Below are 24,394 nucleotides of genomic sequence, written 5' to 3'. Positions count from 1 at the left end.
ACAGTGCAAAGCGCAGTAAATTTCTAGCCATGTGTGCCTCCTGTACTCACAGTATGGCTTTAATTTAAAGCAGGGTGGAAATGGCCAGGTTTTACTGGTAAAATCATAGTTTGGAAAACACTTAGATGCCTGTTGGAATATACCTTAAAATAACCTTTCCATTTTTTGATTTTTATTATACACCAGTAAATCTTTAATCTAGTGCACTTACTGCATTAAAAATCCTAGGATATTTCAAGAGCTGATGGCTTGAATCTTTGTTTTTTTTTAATGTTACTCACTTACATCTGGGCCTCTGACCTTTTTTGTTAAAGCTGAAAGAAAAAATTCTGCATGTTTCCAACAACTTTTGGCTGTTAAATATAATCATCAATGTAATCATCAATGCTTTGATTAAACACCAGAAATTTACTCACTCAAAGTATTTAATTACAACTTGAACCTAAGTTCTTAAACGTATTTATTTAAACTTATTTATTATTATTATTAAGTCCGTTTCTATAGTAAATTACTATGGAAGCAGAACAGCGAGCAGTCAGGAAAAGAGAACAAAATCTGGCTGTTTGAATGTCTAAAAAGAGGTATAGACATTTTCTAAAAATGAAACTAACAGCACAACAAATATCCCATAAAAGTTACTAGCTCTTTCATTCTGACCACTTTTAACTAGCAATACAATACACAAGAATCCAAACAAGCTTTTTACCAAGGCAGAGACTACAAGGAGCCAGCAAAATGTCAAACAGTGTCAACTACTACAACTTCCTCTTTCTTTATGTGACATAGACTGTCAACAATATTCAGTCACTTTTATCTTTGTGCACACACTTTAGAACAGTGTGAAAATGCCTAATAAATACACTATTCCACCCTGACTTTTACTCCTAGAACATGGTTCCGTTGCATTGCAACCCATTTCTACTAATTTAAAGTAGTAATAACAAAATGCAGTGTGGCAGGGAAATTGAGGAGTGCTTGGAGTTGCAGAGCGCTGCCATTAAATACTGGTGCTGGTATGTATCTACAATGTGTATGGAGGCCTTAACCATAAAGAATATGTAAAGAACAACAAGCTTCACACAAGATGAAGCACAAAACAAATGGGCCGAATGTCTTCAAGTGCAAATAAGAACACCCTCCAAACGGTGACACTGGGCTACCACATATAACTCAAGGTATTTGTAGACCAGTTTGAGCCCCTTTGCGATACTGACCCTTTTGTTGTTTGAGAAACAGTTTCAGTTGCTGGTACACAGCCAATTCGTCATCTTGGTTGTCGCCATGCCAACGTCAGAGATAGCCATGATTGGTCAGCTAGTTCATGTCGCTGGTAAAATGGTGAAAATCAAACAGAAGACAAATAAAATATTGCTGTTTGGTGCGCAAGAAGTTATGAACACGTTCAAATTAATTTTTTGTCATCTGAATAAATTGTGCTCAGTGCAAGAACCTAAGCAGTTAGTTGATTACATGCCCATTATGACACCATCTTATTTAGCTCAATGAATAAATGCTTTTGCTTATGTTCCTTCTCAAATTGCTTGTTTGTATCAAAGTACTAAACTACCTCTTTCGTGATGTGATCCACACTGTGAAAACCACTCAGTGTCCAGTTACTTTTACATTAGATACATTTTTATTCATAAACCTAGCTAGTTCATAATGAATAGCTGACCTAGTTGGTTGTGTATCAGTCATTACCTTCCACATGAGGCACATTGGTTGGGTTGCATCCTAATTTTTTGATTGAAATGTTCAACATTACGCATATGAATCATCAAAAAAAACAGTTATCTTTAGTTTCTTCTTAAACAGCTTATTTTTTGCAAATAATTAATTTAATTTTCACTGTATTCATAGTCTCTCATGGGCTTTTGCAATGCTAAAGCTTCATAGGCTGTAACTAATTATGAAACTGTGAAAAATAAAAAAAAATACTAGCTGGGTATGGACAGATGGACCGAGCTGGGCAGATCTGGGCAGAGCTGTAAATAATTTAAAAATGACAGTATACTAAAATGAACATCCAGTTTGCTGTATTTGAAAAAGTGCCGTATTTAAAAAAAAATGGTGATTATTACAGTCTATAAATGATGTATTAAATAAGTAAGTATTTATTTATAAAGCACATTTTAACCCAAAGTGCTGTACAAGGAGAACACATTTAAAAGGACAATAAAGGACAACATCTAATGTATAACAAAACAAAAATACAGCATTGATCAGTTTACAGAGACAAAAGCTGATAAATAAAAATAGGTTTTCAATCCAGACTTAAAAGCATCATTAGAGGGTGCGGACCTAATGTCCACGGGTGGTCCGTTCCACAGTCTTGGTGTAGCAACAGCAAGGCCTGGTCACCCTTATGACTGTCGATAGCATCAGATTTGAAGACCTCAGGGACCTGGAAGCAGGGCAGAGTTGAAGCAAATCTCCTATACAGGCGGGTGCCGCTCCATTTAATGACTTAAAAACAGATAGAAGAATTTTAAATTGGATCTTATAGTAGGGAAACCAATGCAAGGATGCCGAATTGGGAGTAATGTGGTCCCGTTTTTCGTGCCTGTGAGAAGGCAAGCTGCCGCATTTTGCTGCAACTGCAAATGAGCTATTGAGGACTTACTGACACCCAAATACAAGCTTTAGCAGTAGTCTAAGCGAGATGTAATAAAACGTTTTCTAGGTCTTGGCGTGACAGCAATGCCTTAATCTTGGCGGCTGATCTCAGATGGTAAAAGTATCTCCTAACAATAGAGTTGATTTGTTTTTTAAACCTGAGGTCAGGATCAAGTATCCAGACCTCAGCTTTGATAAACAAATAACTCTGTGTTCTCTGTTCTCAGTTATCTGTGTTCCTTGGAATATTGAATAAAACATCTTGAAATGTAAAACATCCGATGTTTATCTTGTGGCATTTTAATTAAGGGTCATACCGATAACAATGCCAGCGCTGATACTGACACGGTGATGGGGAAAGCAGTACTTACGACCGATACCGTGAAACAATGCAGGCCAGTAGACGAAACTGAACAACACTTTACAAGCATCCCATGGCAAAATCTGTAATGCCAGTCTTTTGTGGAAAGGCAGTGGTAGGGTAGTGGGTAATATACCCAAATTCGTCCTAAGCTATTAGTTTCCCCAATATGTCACAAATACACCAGATAATGCAACATGTAAACAGTGTAAAACATGCTAACCTTAGCAACTTAGCTCAACAGCTGAGCCATGCGGCTTTCAATAATCCCTCATCCCCTGCTGTGAACTCAGTTACAGTCTTTAGTGGATGCTAGTCCTCGATTTGTTTCATTAGTGAGAAGAAACACAACTTTTACCAAAACACAAGTGGAACTTTATAAATATCAGGGCTTATAAGATAGTTACACTAATTAGAGTTGGTATCGGTGCTTGGTATCGGCCGATCCTGAAGGATCAGGTATCGATATTAGAACAGAAAAAGTGGTATCGGTGCATCCCTAATTTCAATCTACACTGTATAACTTACTATTGAATAGAATAACAGTGCTTATTAATATGACAAGTGATTCCAATATAGCCTATAGGCAATCTCAGTAGGTAGAAAATAGATGGAGTTGGTACAGTTTAGCAACTCAGGTTAGAGATGATAGAAGATATAGGCTGCCCACCTCTGTTTTCGTGCTGTTGTGAGCATGGAAGGAGTTACGTATCAGTAATCCAATAGCAGTATGGCACATTACATAAGCCCAAACAGTGCCAAAGTCCTACTCAGTGCTACGCAATACTGTTCAAGTGATGAAACTAACAAAACGCTTAAATGGGGCTCAAATAAAACCAGACACAGATACGGAGGGTGAAATTGTGGAAAACAACCCAAAACAACACAGGTTGCCAATGCGCTCACACCAGCGAACGCCTGCTTCTTGAAGATTTTCCTAATTGTGCTTTACATCTGTTGTCCAGCCCCTCGAACTATTAGTTGCTAAATGAATTCATTAAAGCTTCCATTTACATCATCTCTGCTGCACCAGTAGGTCGGACCGGCAATCACCTTACCTACACACTGTAGCACTGAGCACATGGAAAACTGTTTTGCTGATACTGAATGAGTAAGTGTGGTTAAATTTAGCAGGTTCTGGTGTGGCTCTGGCTCGAAGCATTAGTCATTCTTTAATCAGTGATTGTGATACTTCAATTGCATCTGCAGATACATTTCAAATGTGCAGACGGGGTTGTTCCAAGCTGCTTGACTTACCCTTGCATTTCGCGCTTACAAAAAATGTCTTCTTGATGCCAGATGACTAAGGGAAGGTTGGTTAACCCCTTAAATGACCAGGACTCAAAGTTGTATTAAACACTTCTTGAACAGAAGAAGAACCCAGACAGTTTGTACTGTAGTCCTTGTATTTAACGAGTAATAAGCACACAATAATTATAGAATGGAGTAAATCTGGGATTTTAAGAAATGAATTAGTTATTATTGGAGTGAATGTGAAGTCAGTGTGAAAATGCCACATTCATTCTGGATTGAACTAGAAATTCTGCATAGTAGCCATTTCTACCATTATAATTTGAGATTTGATACAATAATATTCTTATGCTATAGACGTGTAAGCATGTAACTGCATATTTAAGTACATACTGAGTTATGAAATTAGTTGTATGTACATTTGTAAGACTGAGAGCCACAAGAATCGAGTCCTTTTTGAGAGTCTTAACTAGCCTTTAACAGCTTCAGTACAAGTAAGTTATACCCCTCAAACCCATTTCTCGTTTAACCCCTTTTGGGTGGTATCAGAAAAAGTTTTGTTCAGATATGAAAGACAAAGTATTGAATTGAAGTTCAGTGTTGAAACATTTTAAATTATATCCAGGTCTAATCGAAACCGTAGCATCTTATATTTTTAATGCAAACAGAAAGCAGAATCCTTCAGCAGTGTAAAATGTACTGTAATTTTAAGATGTGCTACATTTGGGACGCCTTCTTTTAACACCCTTTGAAAATATCAGTTGCCCTTTACATTATATAAATACTTCAAACCAATAGAAATGACCTAAAGTTACTGTGATTAAAGCCTTGTTACATCAATGGAAGTTAACCGGACGTTTTCAGTTGAATTCCCAGTTCCTTATCCAGTGGAATTTGACAGATATCTGCATAGGTGTTGCTTTTTCACCCATTTCTGCATTGGATGGCAGATCTGCTTTCTGGTAGCCTAGTGCTAGAAGAGGTGAGCCAGCAACCGGAGGGTCGTCCAAATCCCGAGACTGACTGCTTAAATCCCAAGACTGAATGGAAGCAACTAGAAGGTTGTGGGTTCAAATCCCAAGACTGAATGGAAGCAACCAGAACATCGTGGGTTCAAATCCCAAGGCTGGCTGGAAGCAGCCAGAAGGTTGTGGGTTCAAATCCCAATACTGTCTGGAAGCAACAAGAAGGTTGTGGGTTCAAAGCTCAAGACTGACTGGAAGCAACCAGAAGGTTATGGATTCAAATCCCAAGACTGAATGGAAGCAACCAGAAGGTTGTGGTTTCAAATCCCAAGACCGACTGGGAGTAACCAGAAGGCTGTGCGTTCTAATCCCAAGACTCACTGAGTATCCTGATTATGCCCTTGGCTTGCCAGCCTGGGAATAAACACATTATCCACAGGATAACACAGAACACAGGATCCATAAAATATATAGCGTAACATAATTAAATGAGATGTAAACAAAATTAATAAGTGTGGTTTGATGTGAAATGTGGATTCTATAAACATTCAGACAGATTTTGCTCACAATGGTGGTGATAGGAACCAGACATCTAAAGAGTTTAATGCCTCTAAAAGCTACATCACAGAAAGTTACTGCATTCAACATGTTATGAATACACTGCCTAATGCCTGAGACATTCTTTTACAGTAGTTTTAAGATAAGCTTTTGACCTAAAAACATATTTAAATCAATTCATCGCGGAGACATATGTGCAAGATGTTATAAGGCAAAAAATATTTTTTTAGATATCTTTCTATTTTAAAATGGTTGCCTGGTCTTTTGGATAGTTTATGTAATGGCTAGATTTATGTTTTGGGCACCCCTGGTTCCTATCACCACTACTGTAAAGAAATACGAGTTTATAAGTTTCTTCACAATGAACCATTTCATGTCAAAGCACTCTGAATTACGTTGTTTACATCTCAACAATTATGTAAATATAAATTCTGAAAAAAAAATAAATTGTGATAACAACCTTATGCATGTGTATCTCAGCCTATTCTGAGGTTCTTACAGCTGAACTAGTGAGAGGTGTACACTATTAAAGTTGGGAGTCCAGTTAAACATTAGCCAGCTCATTTCCATCAAACAGCCTTCAGTCATGCCATTTGATATTAGTAGGGCAGCCAGCTCGATATCTGATGATATGCAGCGTAACATGAGCGTCATTCTGCCAGTCTTGCATTTGACTTATCTTGATAAGGTGGAGTAACTAATATAAGACAACAAATAGAAGCCGTTGTTGTTTTTTTTTGTCACCTAACTTTTTACTGGCTGGGGGTTTAGTGGAAACAATTTACACACAAGAAGTGATAAGTAGTTTTCACTTTTTGGTAAAATGGCCTATTTTGTTGGACCTTTACTCACCTTCAATTTGTTCATTGCTCATTCCCACCTGCAGGTTGGGATCCCACCCCCCACCCCCTTTGCCCCAAGGCAGTGGGGGGTAGGTACTTCTTACTCTCAGACACCTGATCACGGGGGGCTGTTGGAACTTCTGATGATGGGGCAGTTAGAGAGGTTTGCCACTCCAAAAAGATTGAAATGGTACATATACTGTGGCAAAATTGTCCCTCGCGCTCAGACAGAGTACATCAATAACATCAATATCACAACTGTCTTAACTATGGAAATCTGATGTATGGCCAAATATGCACATACCATAAAGGTTCGAGTACAATTAAAACTTTTAATGTTACTTATTTGCTTTTAAATATTAAATGTGTTCAAGGATTAATAATTTCGTTTTATTATTTCATTGCACAGATTACAATGTTTTTAGAGTTTGCCTATGTAGTAATACCTATGTAGTTTACCTGTTGTAATAATTTTCATTTCATTAGGAAGTATGTGGAAGAAATGAAGAGCGTACTTGTCTAAATATTCTTATTTAAAATAAAAAAATAATTTCATGTATGTTGAGTTATTTAGATCCATATATATATATATAGTATAAATTGCAAGTTTGGGCACCAAAAACCTTGTATAACATGAAGCTATAATATACAAGCATATGAATGCCATCCATGAATGAATAATGTTTTCCATCATAAATTGTTAGATATATGTGTTGCATATGTTTGTATATGTTGATATATGGCTAAAATCTATGTCCCATATTTGAAAACTATTTCAAATAAGGTGGCATATGTGTCACATATATATCCATACATGACAAATATGAAGTGGATATAAGGGAAATCCATGTATTGTAATATATCAGATTTCCATATGCCCAATTATCAGGAACTAGGAGTTCAAATCCTATTGAAGCCACAGCCGTCGATCCTTAGGAGTCTGACAGTAGGAAACATGTCCCCAGCCCAAACACACCATGTGATAGGGGGAGTCAAAAAAGTTGTGAAATCAGTTACCTTGTCATTTTAAGGTGATCTGACTGGGTAGATAAAGCTTAGCTATGTCTCCCAAGACCTTATATCTCCTTCTCCTACAAGAGAAGGAAAAAGGGTTCTTAACTTTTAATGTAAGTTAATGGTAAAGTTATTTATTGTCAGTGATTTGGGATCATTTTTATTCATTCATTTATCATCAAATTTTGACACAGTGTAAAGCAAATTACATGACAAAAATGCAGCGACGATATCTAAATTGTCCCTGTTCTGATTGGCTGCCCTGTATTGTGCCTCATTAAAAAAGCTATCCAGGCTGAAATGCAGGAGGCTAAACCACTGTAGGCTGAATAGGTGGATATACACTATAAGGACAAACATATGTGGACACCTGACCATGACACCTATATGAGCTTGCTGGACATACTATTTCAAAACCATGTGTAATAATCTGTAGTTGTCCCAAAACCCAGACACCACCCTGCCACTGTGACTTGAACAGCTTGCCCTCTTCTTTGAAGGCTTTTCACAAGATTTTTGAGTGTTTCTGTGCAAAAAACAGCCCCAGCCAATTATACGTCCTCCACTGAACAGAATAGTCACTGTGGATTCCAGTAGGTATTGTTCTCCTGTTGTCTGCCAACCCCAGATTCGTCCATTAGACTGCCACAGAGTTAAGCATGATTCATCACTCCAGAGAACACATTTCCACTGCTTCAGAGTCCAGTGGTAGCGTGCTTTACACCACTCCACCCAACACTTGGTATGGCATATAGGAGTCTTAGTCTTGTGTGTGGCTGCTCAGCAACGGAAACCCATTTCATGAAGCTTCTGACATGCATTTCTTGTGCTGATGTTGCTTCCAGAGGCAGTTTGGAACTCTGTAGTGAGTGATGCAACAGAGGATAGGTGATTTTTCTGTGTTACCTGGTTCAGCACTTAGGGGCACTCCTCTATAAGTATGCGGGATCTACTGCTCGGTGGCTGAGCTGTGGTTGCACTTACAGTTGACTGGGGCAGATCTAACAGGCCAGAAATTTCACAGCAAAGGTGGCATCCTATGACAGTGCTATATTATATATATATATTATATATTATATTCAGTGCGAAGAGCATTCTGCTGCAAGTGTTTGTCAATAGAGACTGTATGGCCATATGCTTGATTTTATACACCTTTTAGAAACAAATGTGACTGAAAAATCCTATACCTAAATTCTTGTATATATATAAAAGGTAAATGTTTTTCCATCATCAGGGCCCATCAATGATAAGATGTTAACATGAGAAGATGTTAACAGATTTCTAAAGAATTGTTCACAGTGATGGTAGGAGCCAGACGTCCGAAGCTGCCTCACAGGCAGTTGTAATGCGAAATGTTCTAAATGCTTTTTAAAATGCTTTTATTTTCTAAAATACATGCAGGGAAAACTGGTCCCCGAAGAAAACGTTATTTGGATTTACCACTTTTTTGGCATTATCAACATTAAAAACTCAGAAGACTTACTATGCATTTACCAGTCAGTTTGGACAGTAAATTAAAGGCACACATTTGTGTTGTAGACATCGGAACCTGGTTCCTGTCACCACCACTGTAAAGAAAAAATAGAAAAAAAGTCAATTAGTGAATTGTGCCGCAATTTTGAAAAATCCCTGGAATTCCCAATTAATCCTTAGAAATCGCAGTTATCATTAGTGATTACGAAAGCATGTCATTTTTGATTTCTTATTTTTATGTAATTCTGTTATTTTTTATTAGTTGTTTCTCACTCCAAACATAGAAAATGTGTTGCAAGTGCAGATTCTAAACTTTCAATCCAGACCGCATTTGTGTTGCTAACCAAAGTGGAGATATTTATAATGATTTTAATTAGATGAAAGATGTTGCTGGTAATGTTATTGTTTTGCAGAAAGAAAAAACATCCTTTACATTTTTGCCCTTTTCTTTGTCATTTTTTAACATATGTAAGAAAAAATTTAAGGTGCATTCTCAAAGTGATCAACACAGTATATAAAGTGAATGTAAATGTAACTAGTTACGTAAACAAACTGTATAATAGATGTGTAATTACATGTAATAGTATTGCAAAATGGCCATAATAACTCTAATGACTGTAATATAGTTCTAAGTGATAGAGAGACTGATAAGATCCACCATCCTGTTAATCTAAAGCAGAGATACAACATGAGAGTCAAAACCTGAGTATGACTGGCAGACTGAATAGACATCAATCCCATAAATGGTAGACATTAGAATGGCTCATTCCAGTTGTAAACAGAGTTGGATAGTAACTAGTTCCATTTACTCATGCACATGTACTTAAGTAACATTTCGATGGATTAAGTTCAATTTTGGTAGATCTGAGTGTTAATTGTGTCTATGAGCAAGTACAGAACTGTGGAATGGAATCATTTTGCTGAGTCATTTAGCTCCTTATTCCTTCTTTGACTTTAATTCTATTCTCTTCTGTTGGTTCAGCTTCTGGGCTGCTTCGCTGTTGCTCACAACTCTTCAGTACTTTCCTTCAGACCAAAAGAATCCAAAAAGAGAAGAATAGAACTTAACAAACTTCAGTTCCTCTGCTAATAGATGAACTAAGGAGTTCCACTGCAGTTCTTCTCTTCTGAAGCTTTTGGACCTGGACCAGCTTCTGGATTGCTTTGCTAATGCTCACAACACTTTCTATGGAGCTTTTTTTTAGACCAAAGGAATCCAGAACGAGAAGAATAGAGTGTAACAAACTTCAGTTTCTATGCCGATGAATGAACTAAGAAGTTCCATTGGAACGTATAGGCACATGAGCACCACTGGAACGTATAGGCACATGAGCACTTGTGGACCTGCTGCTTTTTACTCAGTTTGTTGCTAGGCTATTTTTCTTTCTACATGAGTCATTACTTCTACTATTCTTTGACTTCAGGATGGGTTTAGACTACTTTCCCCACCTCTAGTTGTAATAAGTTGTGAACATTACCAGGAACTCTCAAGACAAGTCAAGTTTTCCAGAAGCACTGCAGCATGTAGATCATTTTAACTGCCTTCAACGTGATGTTCACTCAGCTAACTCTGCCATCTTTATGATAATCTTTGTGTTATGACGCTTTTCAGGAAACTGGACCCCGGGCAAGCCCCTAATTTCTCAGAATTTTCCCCCCACTGGTTTTCTATGGCTGCTGAAACGGGCATAAATGCATCTGCGTCTAGCACTCCATCATACAAGTTAATGACAAGCCAACAGGGAACAAGGAAAGAACATGAAAAAGAGCCAAAGGGGTGATTAGTAACATAACAGCATGGATCAATAAACTTAATTATGCGTTACATATTAGCAAGTGTTTGAAGTTCATTTGTTTAAAAGTTTCTTCCAGCATTAATATGTAATGACAATTTAATGTAGCAGAATGTGTTTCACAATACCAAAAACAGCCTTCGGTGGCACATTTCATTCTCTAATGTGTCTACAGTTGTTTACGGTACAGTTTTATGAACAAAAAGTACTGACACTAGTCTACAGTGATATAGTGTCTGTGAAACACTGATGTCTTTATCTGTAACTGCAGTGTTGGGAGTGGGGAACTCCCAGGACCTTCTAGGCCTTCAGAGAAGACCTGATGGTTTCTGTGAAATACAAAAAAAAAGTTGTTCATTTTTATTTGATAGAATCATTATGGTTGCTATATTTAAGCTCTAAAAGTATTTTAATGCTACTCTGCTTTCTTTGTCAGACTTGTGTTAGGTTGGAAACAAAAGGGTTAAATTCCCAATGGAAAGATGTCCAATCAGAAGTAGTCTAGGTAGATACGGCCAAGCGAGCTCTCTCAATGGCTAGGACTTCAGAAGCTGAACTGAAGGCCTAACGTGCCAGATGATCCACTAACATGATTAGGAACTGAGAGTTGAATCAACCAGACACTGTTTGATTTCCAGTGGGAACAATTTCATGAAAAAAAAATCACTCTAGGACTTTCCAATCAAAACATTGGTAGCAGCTATATGCCAGGGCTTTTTCTGCAAGAGTTACGGTGAAACTGCTACAACATAATATTTATGTTCATATTTATGTTATAAGCATCAAATAAAACATATGGAAAGGCATTTACAAGATTCAAATATTGATATTTAATCCAGAAAGGCCAAAAATGTTTATGTGAATCGCTGTTAGCTTAGTGCTAACATACTACTGGTGTCCTAGCAGAGTAGTGGTCAGTAAAATTAACTTTTGTCCTTGTTTTTGACATTAATGACCTGAACTAATGATCTAGCTTGAATAGTCATAGTTCACCACTGTGTATTAGGATGGAGCAATAGTGCTAACATCATAAACCATCACAATCCACCACATCTTTCTCTGTAATTTCCACACACTGCCATGCACCACACCTTCTCTGTGAGAATATGAGTGAAATACATGTCTGTCTTATTTCTTTCTTTTGATATGGTACATTAGTGTAGAGAACCAATTTCGTGAAGAAACAATGTCACTCAATCTCCTTGATACTGGTCCCTCGCACTGCGAGGGGGAGCTATCCCATTAGCTAGGACTTCAGAAGCTGAACTGAAGGCCTAACGTGCCAGATGATCCTCTAACATGCTTAGGAACTGAGAGTTGAATCAACCAGACACTGTTTGATTTCCAGTGGGAACAATTTCATGAAAACAAATCACTCTTGGGCTTATGAAAGTCTTAGATACGTCACTGGTAGCCTGACCAATACATTTCAATCATGTTCTAAAAGGAAAACAGTGGTAGCGTCTGTATGCCAGGGCTTTTCTTCTGAAAGAGTTACTGTGAAACGGCTACAAGACAATATATATGTTAATATGTATGTTACAAGCTTCAAATAAAACATATGGAAAGGCTTTTACAAGATTCAGATATTGATGTTCAATCTAGAAAGGCCAACAATGTTTACGCGAATCGCTGTTAGCTTAGGGCTAACATACTCCTGGTGTCCTAGCAGAGTGGTGGGCACTAAAATTAAATTTCTTCCTTGTTTTTGAGTTTTGACATTTATGACCTGATCTAATAGTCTAGTTCGAATAGTCATAGTCTACCACTGTATTAGTAAGGAGCACTGGTGCTAACATGCTAGTTTATCAGGGAAATATATATTTATTGCTAACAACAGCATGTGTAGTTAACGTTAGCTTAGTTAGCGAAAAAGCAGAGCTATTTGTGCTTTCTTATTCACATCCGTAACAAAGCATCTTTGGCAACAAGCTTGCGTTCAGCTACTGAAAGTTCAATATCTAAAGTTCTAAAGATAAATTTATCACTCATTATTAGCAAAGTTAAAAAAAGAGCCCCAGATGCCATGACCAGGGCTAGCTTTGGCGCAGTGTGCCTCAGTAGCCTGCAAAAACCATCACAGTCCGCCACATCTTTTCTGTGTTTTGGACCTTCATGTGATTTCCACACACTTTCTCTCTGAGAATTTGAATGACATAAATAGTGTAGAGAACCAATTTTGGTAAAAAAAAAAAAACAATGTCACTAAATCTCTTTGAAGTCCTAGATACACCACTGACTGAGAGGACGAGTGGTAGCTTGACTAATTTCTTTCAGTCAGATGTTAGGAAAGGAACACAGCAGCAGCCAGGGACATTTACTAAAGAGGCACTGTGAAACTGCTATAGGGTAAATAAAATGGCTAAAATGGCTGTTACAGGTTTCAGATAAAACCTGTGGAATGTCTGTGACGAGCACAAATAAGCTTCAGATATCCATATTTAACCTAAAGCGGCAAAAACGTGTATGTGAATCGCTGTTAGCTTAGTGCTAACATGCTAGTGTCATAGCTGAATAAACAGCAGTAGAATGAACTGAGCTAATGTCTAGCTAGAATAGTCATGGTTTAGCACTCGGTATTAGGGAGGTGCACTGGTGTTGGATAATGTGCTAACATAGTTTAATGCTATCAGAGAAGTATATTTTCATTGTTTCTGTACCTCGCTAACAACAGCGAGAGTAGTTAGCCTAGTTAGCGAAAAAGGCTCATAATTTCTGCCTTCTCTGTCACATCCACATGTTTCATAGTGGCAAAGTGTAATATTGTGGTTGTCACGCAGAAACCTTTTATCTCCATTTTTGTCTTTTTTTACTCTTTTGTGTAGCTTTAAAAATCCAGTTTGCATTGTGTTAATATTTTATGATAAATGGACCAACGGAAATGTTACAAAATTACCTGGAAAGAAATACATTAAAGTTTTATTCTCCATTTTAGTGATACAATCTTTTGTTCCAACAGCGATGATATAATACATTACTCATAAAAATGAGCAAAAATAACACATTTTACAAAGCATAAAAATGCATGTTATGAATATCTGAGTAGTGACTTCAGTATTCAAAAACTGGTTCCTCGCACTGTTCATAATTATATCAGTGGTTAATCGACACATCAGGCGTTTCAAGGATTTAACCCTTTTTATTCCAACCAGAACTTATCAATGATATGCGAGAATTACCTCAATATTTTGAAGTATAAATGGATCATTCTACAGAAACGTCCATTTTTGTGTCCCTAGCATTTACAGATATATTACACTTGAAAAACACATTAGGGTTACAATTTATTTATATTTTAAAATAAAACAATATGTTATTTTAACAATTACACCTTATTGAACCATCAATTTAGCAATATTGTTTTTTAAATCAATCATATAGAATTCCAAACACCACAGAAGTGCTCGCCCCCACAGTCATGCGTGAAGGCTGAGTGCCATATTTTGAGGTTTTTCTGCTATTTTAACTGCAATAATTTATACATGACTATGGAATATGTAAATTGAATGACATAAAGAAAACAAATGCCAAATAAATATTATAAAATATATAATAAAAGTTGTGGTGCCAGGAGTCGTGTCACTGGTGTTACCGCGTAACAAAAAATCTCTTATTTTGAAATAAAAATCACACTGATGACATCACTTGACTTCCTTTTACCTATTTTCTGAAGATCTATGAAGAAAAGCACTTGGTGAGTCCACTGTGTCTTTTCAGTTATCAGAAATTTTCTCATTCAGCTTATGATTTAATATGAAGCTTTTAGCTGAAGTCACTGGTTTGACCAACTTTATTCTTAGGTAATTGTGAAAAAATAGAAAACAAATGGATTAAATTACATAATTTAGTGGATATTCCATGATTGACAACATGTGGTTTGATGCTCTGTCGGAGCCGTTTTGTAGAATGCATTTTTCATTAAAAATGTCTCTGGTGTTACCTTTCTTATGTGTGACACCAATGAGGATTGGTAACACCAGTGACACCAATGGAGAGATAGAAAAGTGGACGTTTCTGTAGAATGACCCAAATACACCAAGCATGATGACTGCATTAAATAAAAATGAAAACTGTGTACTCTGGCCTATAGACGTTTTAGCTACTGCCACTTCATAGCATCAGGGCACTGATGAACTGAAAAAGCCAGCTTCTTACACGAAACGAAAATGTGATTTTTTAGTGAACCATTCCTTTTTGTCATTACATACTGTCAAAATGACAGCAGTCAGTGTTTTTTTTTTTCTTTTTCTGGCTAATGCACAATACCCGCCACTGGAAAAATAGACAAAAATCTGGAAAATGATACAAGCTTAGCTCATATCTCCCACCCTGGCTGTGTTTCTTTAATAACATATTGTTTCCTCTCCCTCCTTTGTGCTTCTCCTCAGGGTTCCATCTACGCCCTCTCCATAAACGGCCTCATCAGTGTCTCCACCGGCTGTCTGCTCATCCTCATCATTGCCTTCCATTATAAAGACATCCGGGTGAGTTCTCCCTTTGGCTCTGAATCATCGAAGTTTAAAAGACGCAGATTTAACCACCTTTAGTGATGTAGAAACTACTCTATGTATGATTCTGTGTATGATGACTTTTGTGTGACATGAAAACAAACTTTGGTGCGTGAAATCAAGTGCCAGCATACCTGTACCTCATTTACATATCATTTACATGAAGCACGCCCTAATTCATGCAGGTGTTTCACTGTTTAGCTGAGGTTGTGCTGAATCTGGGGATATAAAACACTTTATGGTTCTTCCAGCAAAAGCATGCAAAGGTTGCTTCAATGTAGGTCTTAAAGGGTTAACTGGCAAACCTAAAATCAGCTATATTGGTCCTAATTCCAATTCTGAAATCTGCCTGGCTGAGCTGCATTTAAAGCCAATGTTAAATATTTGAGATATTAGTACTCATATCTTGAGCACCCAATCCAATTCTGTACTAATGCACCAAGATATTAAAATCAGGCACAACGTGTATCTGGAGTAAATGGCCTGAGACCATATTAAGCATGTCCTGCATAAGAACCCAGTTTTGTTTAAAGTCATGGGCTGAAACTATAACATGTTCAAGATTATGGAACCAAATAGTAAAAAGCTAGCAAATGCAGTACTGATATGTGACAAGCAATCATTCTGCTGGAATTAGTTTAAACTTTAGTCCCACAGTAAAAAAAACTGTTTAAGGATTGTTAGATATTTACAAGAATTATGCTGTGATCTATTTAAACCCAAGACATTAACAGAGATAGTAATAAGCTAAATATATACAAAATCATCATTTATCACAGATCATCACAGATACTTTCCTTTCACTTTCCTTTTACTTTCACTTAACCCCTAAATTTCAACTTGTAAATAATAATACTTAAGTTTTGTTTCATGCCACTAGTGCAACACAAAGAGGTTTAGTCCCTAAGCAGAGCTTTATTTTGATGATATTATGCACTGTGGAGGGTGAAATGCCTAAAGTCCTTGCAAATACAGGCTGAGGAACATTATTTTTAAACTGGATTCTTTGTATGAGAGAATAATATTTGGCAGGAAACATGCTGACCTTCTATAGCATCATCAAACACATGCATGTACTCAGCTGTAAAGATTACTTAGCTAACGTGATAAATAATAGTAAACATTAGTTACTAATGTTTTGTTTTTTTTATTTTTGGGCTCACTTACAATCATATAGCGTACTTTGTATAATGTAGCTTACAAAGCAGCACTGCAACATCCATTCCCCTGTGAAATACGCCGATTTTGGATTGCAGCGTCAGATCATAACTGACTAGGAACCACCACAGTGGCAGATTTTTACTGTAAAACTGTTAACACAACGTAGCAGAACTTTTCTACAGTGACGGCTTCAATGATGAAGAATGACTGTCACACTTCAGTCACCTCTTGGCTGTATCCCTGCAGACACTACAGACACGATCTCCATTATTTCTAATAACCTCTAAGCTCTAAGTTGTGTTTCCTAAATTAAGATAAAATTTGCTTCTGTGATATGAATTTGTGCAAAATTTTATCTAGACCTTGTCAGATCTTAAATTAGGACAAAAGATAAGAAAAAGGTTGCTATACGCCGGAACGCAACTATACTACAGTGCCAAATCTTTTCCGTGTCAACTTTTAACATTTACAGTTAAGTGTGAGAAGTTGATGCTGTCAAAAACTGCCATGAGACTCTGAAAAAAGTTATATATTATTATTTGTTAATCTATTGTTATTGTTTATTAGTATTTTTGTTACTCTACTTCTATTTAAACTGAGCGGCAAATGACTATTATAAGTGATTATATGACCAAACACTACAAATTTCACAAAATGACTGGAATATATAATGATGATCTACTGAAGTTCTATATTCTCAAGTTCTAAAATTAAATTTATCACTCTTTACTAAAGTCATAACCAAAGTTAAAAGGAAGCAAATTGCCATGACAAGGACTAGCTTTGGGGTCAGTGGACCTTAGCACCTCTTGAAAGCCGTCACTGTCCTCCACGTCCTTGTCTATAACTTGCACACCGATGTGTAATTTTCTCACACCGCCGCATATCAAATTTTCCCTCGTAGAAAATTTTTTCGTTGTAGTCATGCTCCCGTCCTCTCAAAAAGTGGCCACTTTTTGAGGAACCAGTTGCTTTTTGCGCCCTGAAATGTTCCTCAACTTAAATAATAAACCTGTCTATTCACAAAGGAACTGTTGTTTATTGGAAATGAAACATTTCTTTCAACAAAGCATTGGTCAAACATTTGACTTGAGATGCTGTTCGTTTGTTAGCCAGGTGCTAACCAAGCTTGAAACTGAGAAATGGCTGGTATTTTTGCAGGGATACTCCTTTACATCTTCTACAAGGCTTCCCTTGTTCATTTGGCATGTTACAAGAGGAAACTAATAGAGTATGAGCACCATTTAAGAAGCTGTATATTGATGCTGACATATTACATGTGGGCAAGCACTTAAAGTATGTTTATTGCTCATGAATATCGTGTTTACATGAATAGCTGTCTGTGTTAGCTGGTAATAGGTCTTAGTGGGGCATTAGTGGTATGGCCATTTTATTTTTGTCAGCGGAGTAGCGGCCAGTCAGTGTACAGATAGATGTGGCGAAGTGAGCGTAACATAACACTTCAGGCTGTGTCTCAAAGTCCAATAGTGCCTCTAACTTTAGCATTAAATATCAGTGCTAATGCATAGTGGGGGAAATGTCTGACCTGGCTTTAGACTGGCTTTAGCATGAAACTTTCATGCAACTTTATTTGCTTTAAACCAACATGAAACTTAATTGCACTACTTGCTGTGCTTCTAGGATAGGACAAGCCTGGCATCTGGTAGGCTACCTGTACACACAACACATTAAAAGCTTAAAATATTAGTTTTAACTGCAGTCTCACTGTAAAAAATGATATTTAAAACAATTAAGAATTAAGACTTCAGATATTTACATGGATTATATTGTGAAGTATTTAAATACATCATAGGCATTACTGGAGATAGTAATAAGTTAAATAGGTCCCAAACCATAACCCCTAAATTTGCCTCTAAAATACTTTGCTTTTAAAAAAAAAAAATTAAAGTTGATTTTTAAAGTGAAGTTGAAAGCTGTATCATGAGTTTAACTTTTAAATTTAAAAAGTGACTCATTTCAGCCACACCGCTGCATTTTAGAGCAGTAGGTGAGACTACATTCCTGTCACTCATGGCCACGTGGTGAGCAGTTAAATCCCATTGTTTTGAAGTAAATATGTCCAAAAGTCTGAAAATCAGTGAACATTAAGAACTGTCACTACCGAAACACATATTTTTCTGTGGTTAAGTAAAATTTTTTTGTTTTAATAAAAAATATTACAGGTGTATCTGTGTACAGCTGTTCAAGGCTGTGTTTACTAGTGATGTACTGAATTAGCTAAATTAGCTAAAATCATCACCACCGAAACAGTCACTACCGCAACAGTCACTACTGCAACATACCGAAAGGTTTTGGTAGTGATTTCATTGTTTTGGCGGTAAAAAAATGTAATGTTCAACCATTTATTTTAATAACATTACCATAAATAAGGTATAGGTTCACTCAAAGCAAAGTAATTCTTAATCTAAAATCAAATAGTTTTTAAGTCTGACTTTGAACCAATTCAGTATATTGATCCATATAGTAAAGAACCCTAAATAGATTTGGCTACACAGTAGCACAATATAGACAACACATCAAGCTTTTTGGCCAAAAAAACATTAAAATGTTTTTAAAATTATTTAAAAAATTATTATGATCGATTGTAACATTACAAAATCATACACTTATAGACCAAGCCCTATTAATCCATGACCACCAGATCACTTTCTCTTCAGGAGACTGTGAATGAAGTCCGCGTAGAGAAGCTTGGACGGTTTGCACAGAGACTTTTCAACCAAGAACAGGTTGATTTCAGGAAGTCTATCAGAGCAAAATGATCTGCGAGTGCAGCACAGAGATAACAGCCATGAGGTTAAACATGGGAGGCTTATCTCACCTCTTGAAGCAGTGGATGTTCTCCATGCAGTAAGCAGCATGCTGCTCACATTTGCTTTAACATTTGTAGAATTGCTACAAACCAGTGCAAAAACTGACACGTCATCTTCCTTATATCTCCTACGTACTAATCACCACTCTGCAAGCTTTCCCTGACCTTTATTTCAAGTAAAAGAGCTCGGAGTGAGAGAACGTGGTATGAAAAAGGGGAAGACAATATGTAAATTCACTAAGAAAAAAAAGTCAAAGACAGAGAGGCATCCTATCGATAGGGCTTCTCAGTGCAGTGGAACATTACAAAATGGTGTCCTGCTTGTCATCTGAACAGCATACTTAAGAGACCAAGGCAGTTGGCTCTGTGCCTCATGCTCATCTTGAGTACCTAAGCACATGTCTCTTCTGGCCAGTCCTGCCAAGATATCATCTGCTTTTACTCGATCCCTCCCCAACTCTCAGTCTGTCTTGCACCCCCTTCACCTGATCCACCTTTCTAACGACTTACCCTTCCCTCATTAACACCTGCTTCTCATTGCTTGCTCCATTCCCGTGGGGATCATATAACCCTTGAACAGGGAAACACCAATGCCAACTCTTCAGGATAATTACAAAAACAAAGCCAAATCAACTCTTAGGAGTCTAAAGTTGGAGACAAGGAGGTGTAAAGTTTGTTCATACCAGTTCATAAGCCTGAGTCAACAAGCAAGCCAACAAGGAGGAGCTACAGTCAAGATACCGATGACGACAGACTAAGAGGGATTCCGGAGAGGACAAGGGGAGACGGAGCCAGGACGAGGAATAAGTAAGATGGGGTGGAATGAGGCCGGGGATATCATGTACAAATCCCCACACTGTACAGCTCCTGAGGCATGGAAACGAGCTCAGCTGAGGGAGGCCTATAGGCTAAGGTGGGAGCCATAAAAGTGGGATGGAGTGATGTAGGGCTGGGGGCATGGGCAGGGACAAAGATGTAACGTGGTTGGTATAGTGTAGTGGGTAACACCTCTGCCTTCTACACTGTAGATTGGGGTTCAGTCCCCCACCTGGGCAAGCACCCTACACTATACCAATTAGAGTCCTTGGGCAAGACTCCTAACACTGCCTTCGCCTACCTGTGTAAAATGTAAAATTGTAGTCGCTCTGGATAAGAGCGTCTGCCAAATGCCGTAAATGTAACAGGAACCGGGACAAAGACAAGGCAATACTGTCGACCGGGAGCTGCACTTGGGACAAGACCGGGAGCTTAGTGCAGAACAGGAACCATTTGTGGGACAGGTCTAGAGACTGGGTCAAGGCAAGGGACTAGGTCAGGCCCAGGGAGAAGTGTGTGAGTGACTCAGCATTCAAAAACATTGGTGGAAATAAGGAGGCAGGATGCATGCACATACTTTGTTCATTAGATTCCAAGCGTACTGCCTGATGGTCTGCTGATGGTCAAGTCTATTTGAGGGAAAATCTTGACCTATTTTTCAGAATTTCTGCAAGCCGAGATGTAAACAAAGTCATTCGAATCAAACCACTCACATCCACATCTTCACGTTCAAAAATCGGTGGAACTTCTTTTAACTCCTTGATGAGGTTTGAGGCAACGTTGGCCTCATTATCCTCACAGCTAGCACAAACTCTAGAAGCAGACTTCAGACACTGTGATCAGCTACATTTAGAGTAAGGTTAAATTTGTCTAAATTACATCATTCACAATCACTTGCTTTAATATGTTGTTCTTCTCTCTCTCCAAGCTCTTCATCATAGACCACAACCAGGTGGACTGGCGCATCGCCATGACAACCAACCGGGTGCTCGGCATCTCTCTGGAGCTGCTGGTCTGCGCCATCCACCCAATAGCCTCGTACCTGGGGCCTGATGTTGGGGTGCCATCGCCCGTCCTCACGTGGAACACCTCCGTCCCACCCATCTGCCTATGCCAGAGCCAGAGGGAGACGTGGATGGAGGTGGAGCTTCTACTGTCGGGCCTGATGTTCCTGCGCTTGTACCTTGTGCACAGAGCCATCCTCCTCCACAGCAAAGTCCTTCTCAGTGCCTCCTACAGGAGCATCGGCTCTCTCAACAACATCAATTTCACTTTCCGCTTCGTGCTCAAGGTGCTCATGAACAAGTACCCAGCCCGCACCCTGCTGGTCTTCATCATGTTGTTCTGGCTCTCCGCTGCTTGGATGCTAAGGCTGTGTGAGAGGTATAATGCACTCATTCATGCAAACATAATAATAATTATTTTATTTATAGAGTACTTTTCAAACCAGTGGCAGCTCAAAGTGAGTTACAGACAGGCGACAAGGTTTAACAGTAAACTTTATTAATTTATTTTTGTTTGTAAATATGTGTGTTACACCACTTTTCCTTTTAACAGCACTTAATAAACATTTGGGGACTGAAGACACCAATTAGTCCAGTTCTGAAAGTGAACTTTTTTGCCATTCTTCATTTATACATCCTTCAACTGCACAAACATGGGGCCTTTACTGTCATATTTTGCACTCCATAATGCGCCACGGAGTCTAGAACCCACTCTCTGATTATGCAGCCATGCTGTTGTAACTTAAAAAAGGCAGCGACTAAAATGTATATATCTTTAATTGTTAACGGTGCTTTACAGATGTGCAGGTTACCCATGCCATAAGTTCTAATATACCCCCATACCACAACAGACCTTTAACTTTATGCTGGTAACAATCTGGATGGTTCTTTACTTCTTTTGGCCAGAGAACATGACGTCCAATATTTCCATAAACAGTCTAAAAGATAGACTGTCCACTGTGCATCTGTCCATTTTAGATGAGCTCAAGTCCATAGTCGGCAGGGTTTCTGGACGTTGTTGACGTATGGCTTCCACTTAACTTGCGTTTGTGGCGGCAGTCACGGACAGTGTTTGCTGACAACAGTTTGTCAGAGGTTTCCTGAGCCAGTGTGGTGATATTCATCACAGAAGCATGCCGCTTTTTCATGCAGTGCAGTCTAAGTGATCGAAGGTCACGAGGAGTTGGTTTACGCACAGAGATTTTTCCGGGCTCCCTGAATATTTTGATGAGATTCAAAGATTCAGATGCACTGTAAAGGGTGAAATACATAAAATCCTTGCAAGTGCTCATTACGGAACATTGTTCTTAAGCAGTTGGACTGTTTGCTGATGAACTTTTTGATAAAATGGCGAGCCTCGACCCGTCCTCAGTCATAAATGACTAGACCTTTCCTGGATGCTCCTTTACATCAGAGCATGAATACATCACCGTTTACCAGCATATAAGCTGCCAGTGCAGTTTTTTCAAAATGGAGGTGATAAAAGCTCTCTTGTAGTTTTTGTTAGAATCCTTCATGCTGCATTTTGTACGAGTTGGGAAGCCCAGTAAAAAGAGCATTACAGTAATCAACTTTGCTTGTAACAAATGCATGAACGTTTCTCTTTTGCAAATGATAAAAAGCTACTTTAGTGACTGGATTTACATAAGTTTAGAATCAAGACTACACTCATTGTCAAACTTCAGGTTTGGTATACAAAGTAAAAAGGTCTACTTTCTCACAAAACAGCTTTTTATTACAATATTTCAGGGTTTTTTTATTTAGTTGTAGGAAATGTTTTGTGTAATTTTCTACAAAATATCTGATACAAAACTGGCAATCCTGTCAACAGAGTCTTGATACTTAGAAGAAATGGAAATGTATCATCAGCATAAATGTGTCATCAGCATACCTATGAAAACTGATGTTTCCTGATGACATTACCTAGAGGCAACATGTACAAAGAGAAAAGCAAAGGCCCTCAAATAGAGCCTTGTGGCACACCACAAGAAATGTTAATTTGATTAACGTTTTTCCAGTGAAACCAAGAAATGCAGTGAAAGAGTAAGAAAAGTGCGCAGATGCTAAAAGGTTAGCCCAGTCTTAAAAAGTAAAACCAATTTTAAAATTAAGCTTTAAACAAATACTGTTCCAGAGACTACAGAAAATATGCATCGCAATAAATATTGTTGTATTTTGTGGTACAATTTTTGACAATCTGTATTTTTACTGGAAAATATGTCACATTAACAAAGAAAAATGTGTTCTGATTTTCAATTCACATTGACTTTGAAGAACATATTCCCAAATATTCCCTTTGTGTCTTTAATGGTTTATGTATATTGTTTTGCATTATTTTTTCATTTACATTTGTTTATTTCTGTAGGTGCCACCTCTACTGTACATAGACTAACTGCATAAACCGGCCACTTCATTAAGTGCACCTCCTTTAGAAGCTATTTGTTGCATAATTGTTGTATTACTGCTCCTTCAATGGTAACTATAGCTGTGACATGATAACCAACTGACCAATGCCAATACATTCCCTGCATATTCTGTCCATTATTTATAATGAGCTATGAAAAAAAATCAAGGAGCCAAAAAAAAGAAAAGGTGTACACAATGCAAGATATATCAAAAACTTTTGATGCACACTTGTCAAGCAAAGTGTATAAAAATCTAATGACGTAATTTACATAAAGCATATTTATCTCTGTTCGTCAAAACGTAAAAGAAACGAGCTGCCAGCTGAATACACATTTGTACGTATTTACACTTAGAAGCACGTCAGGCACTGGGCGCTGATTCCTTTTACCATCACCGTTGATGGTCAATTTGAAGTCTTAATTTGGAAAATATATTTAGTAACAGGTTTGTTATAAATAGGTCCATTTCAGGAAGTCTGACAAATATTCCTTTAATTCTTGGCAACTGGACATAGCGTGTGAAATCGAGCACCATATGCTTCCGTTTGTTTTCGGGAAACTTCTTTATTGCGGCCTAGAGAGGAAAAGGTCATTTCCATCAAATACATGCAATGTGTAGTAAGTTTTAGTGGGTGGTCAAAAGCACTTAAATAAGCAGTGTGAATCTATGAATGTAGTGAAAATCTCATTATTGGAGTTGAGTAAACTGAATAATCTGGGGTAAGAGTGGGCTTGTTGTTTTCAGGAATTAGAATTTCATATTGAATAATGAATGTGAGCTCAACCTGCAGACTTTT

General features: G+C 37.8%; 1 protein-coding gene across 1 annotated transcript in view; it reads left to right on the top strand.

Moving 5' to 3' along the window:
• Positions 1–24,394, top strand: part of kcnn4 (potassium intermediate/small conductance calcium-activated channel, subfamily N, member 4) — a 71,504-nt gene that overhangs the window by 12,451 nt on the left and 34,659 nt on the right. Inside the window, exons 2-3 of the mRNA XM_036593518.1 lie at positions 15,262–15,357; positions 21,117–21,571. Of these exons, the coding sequence (XP_036449411.1) occupies positions 15,262–15,357; positions 21,117–21,571 (551 nt within the window). The remainder of the gene's footprint in view (positions 1–15,261; positions 15,358–21,116; positions 21,572–24,394) is intronic.

This window comes from Colossoma macropomum, unplaced genomic scaffold (assembly GCF_904425465.1).
Source record: "Colossoma macropomum unplaced genomic scaffold, Colossoma_macropomum, whole genome shotgun sequence".
NCBI classification, from domain to species: Eukaryota; Metazoa; Chordata; class Actinopteri; order Characiformes; family Serrasalmidae; genus Colossoma; species Colossoma macropomum.
The sequence above is the reverse complement of the archived record's forward strand: the minus strand, read 5'-3'. Positions and strand labels throughout refer to the sequence as shown.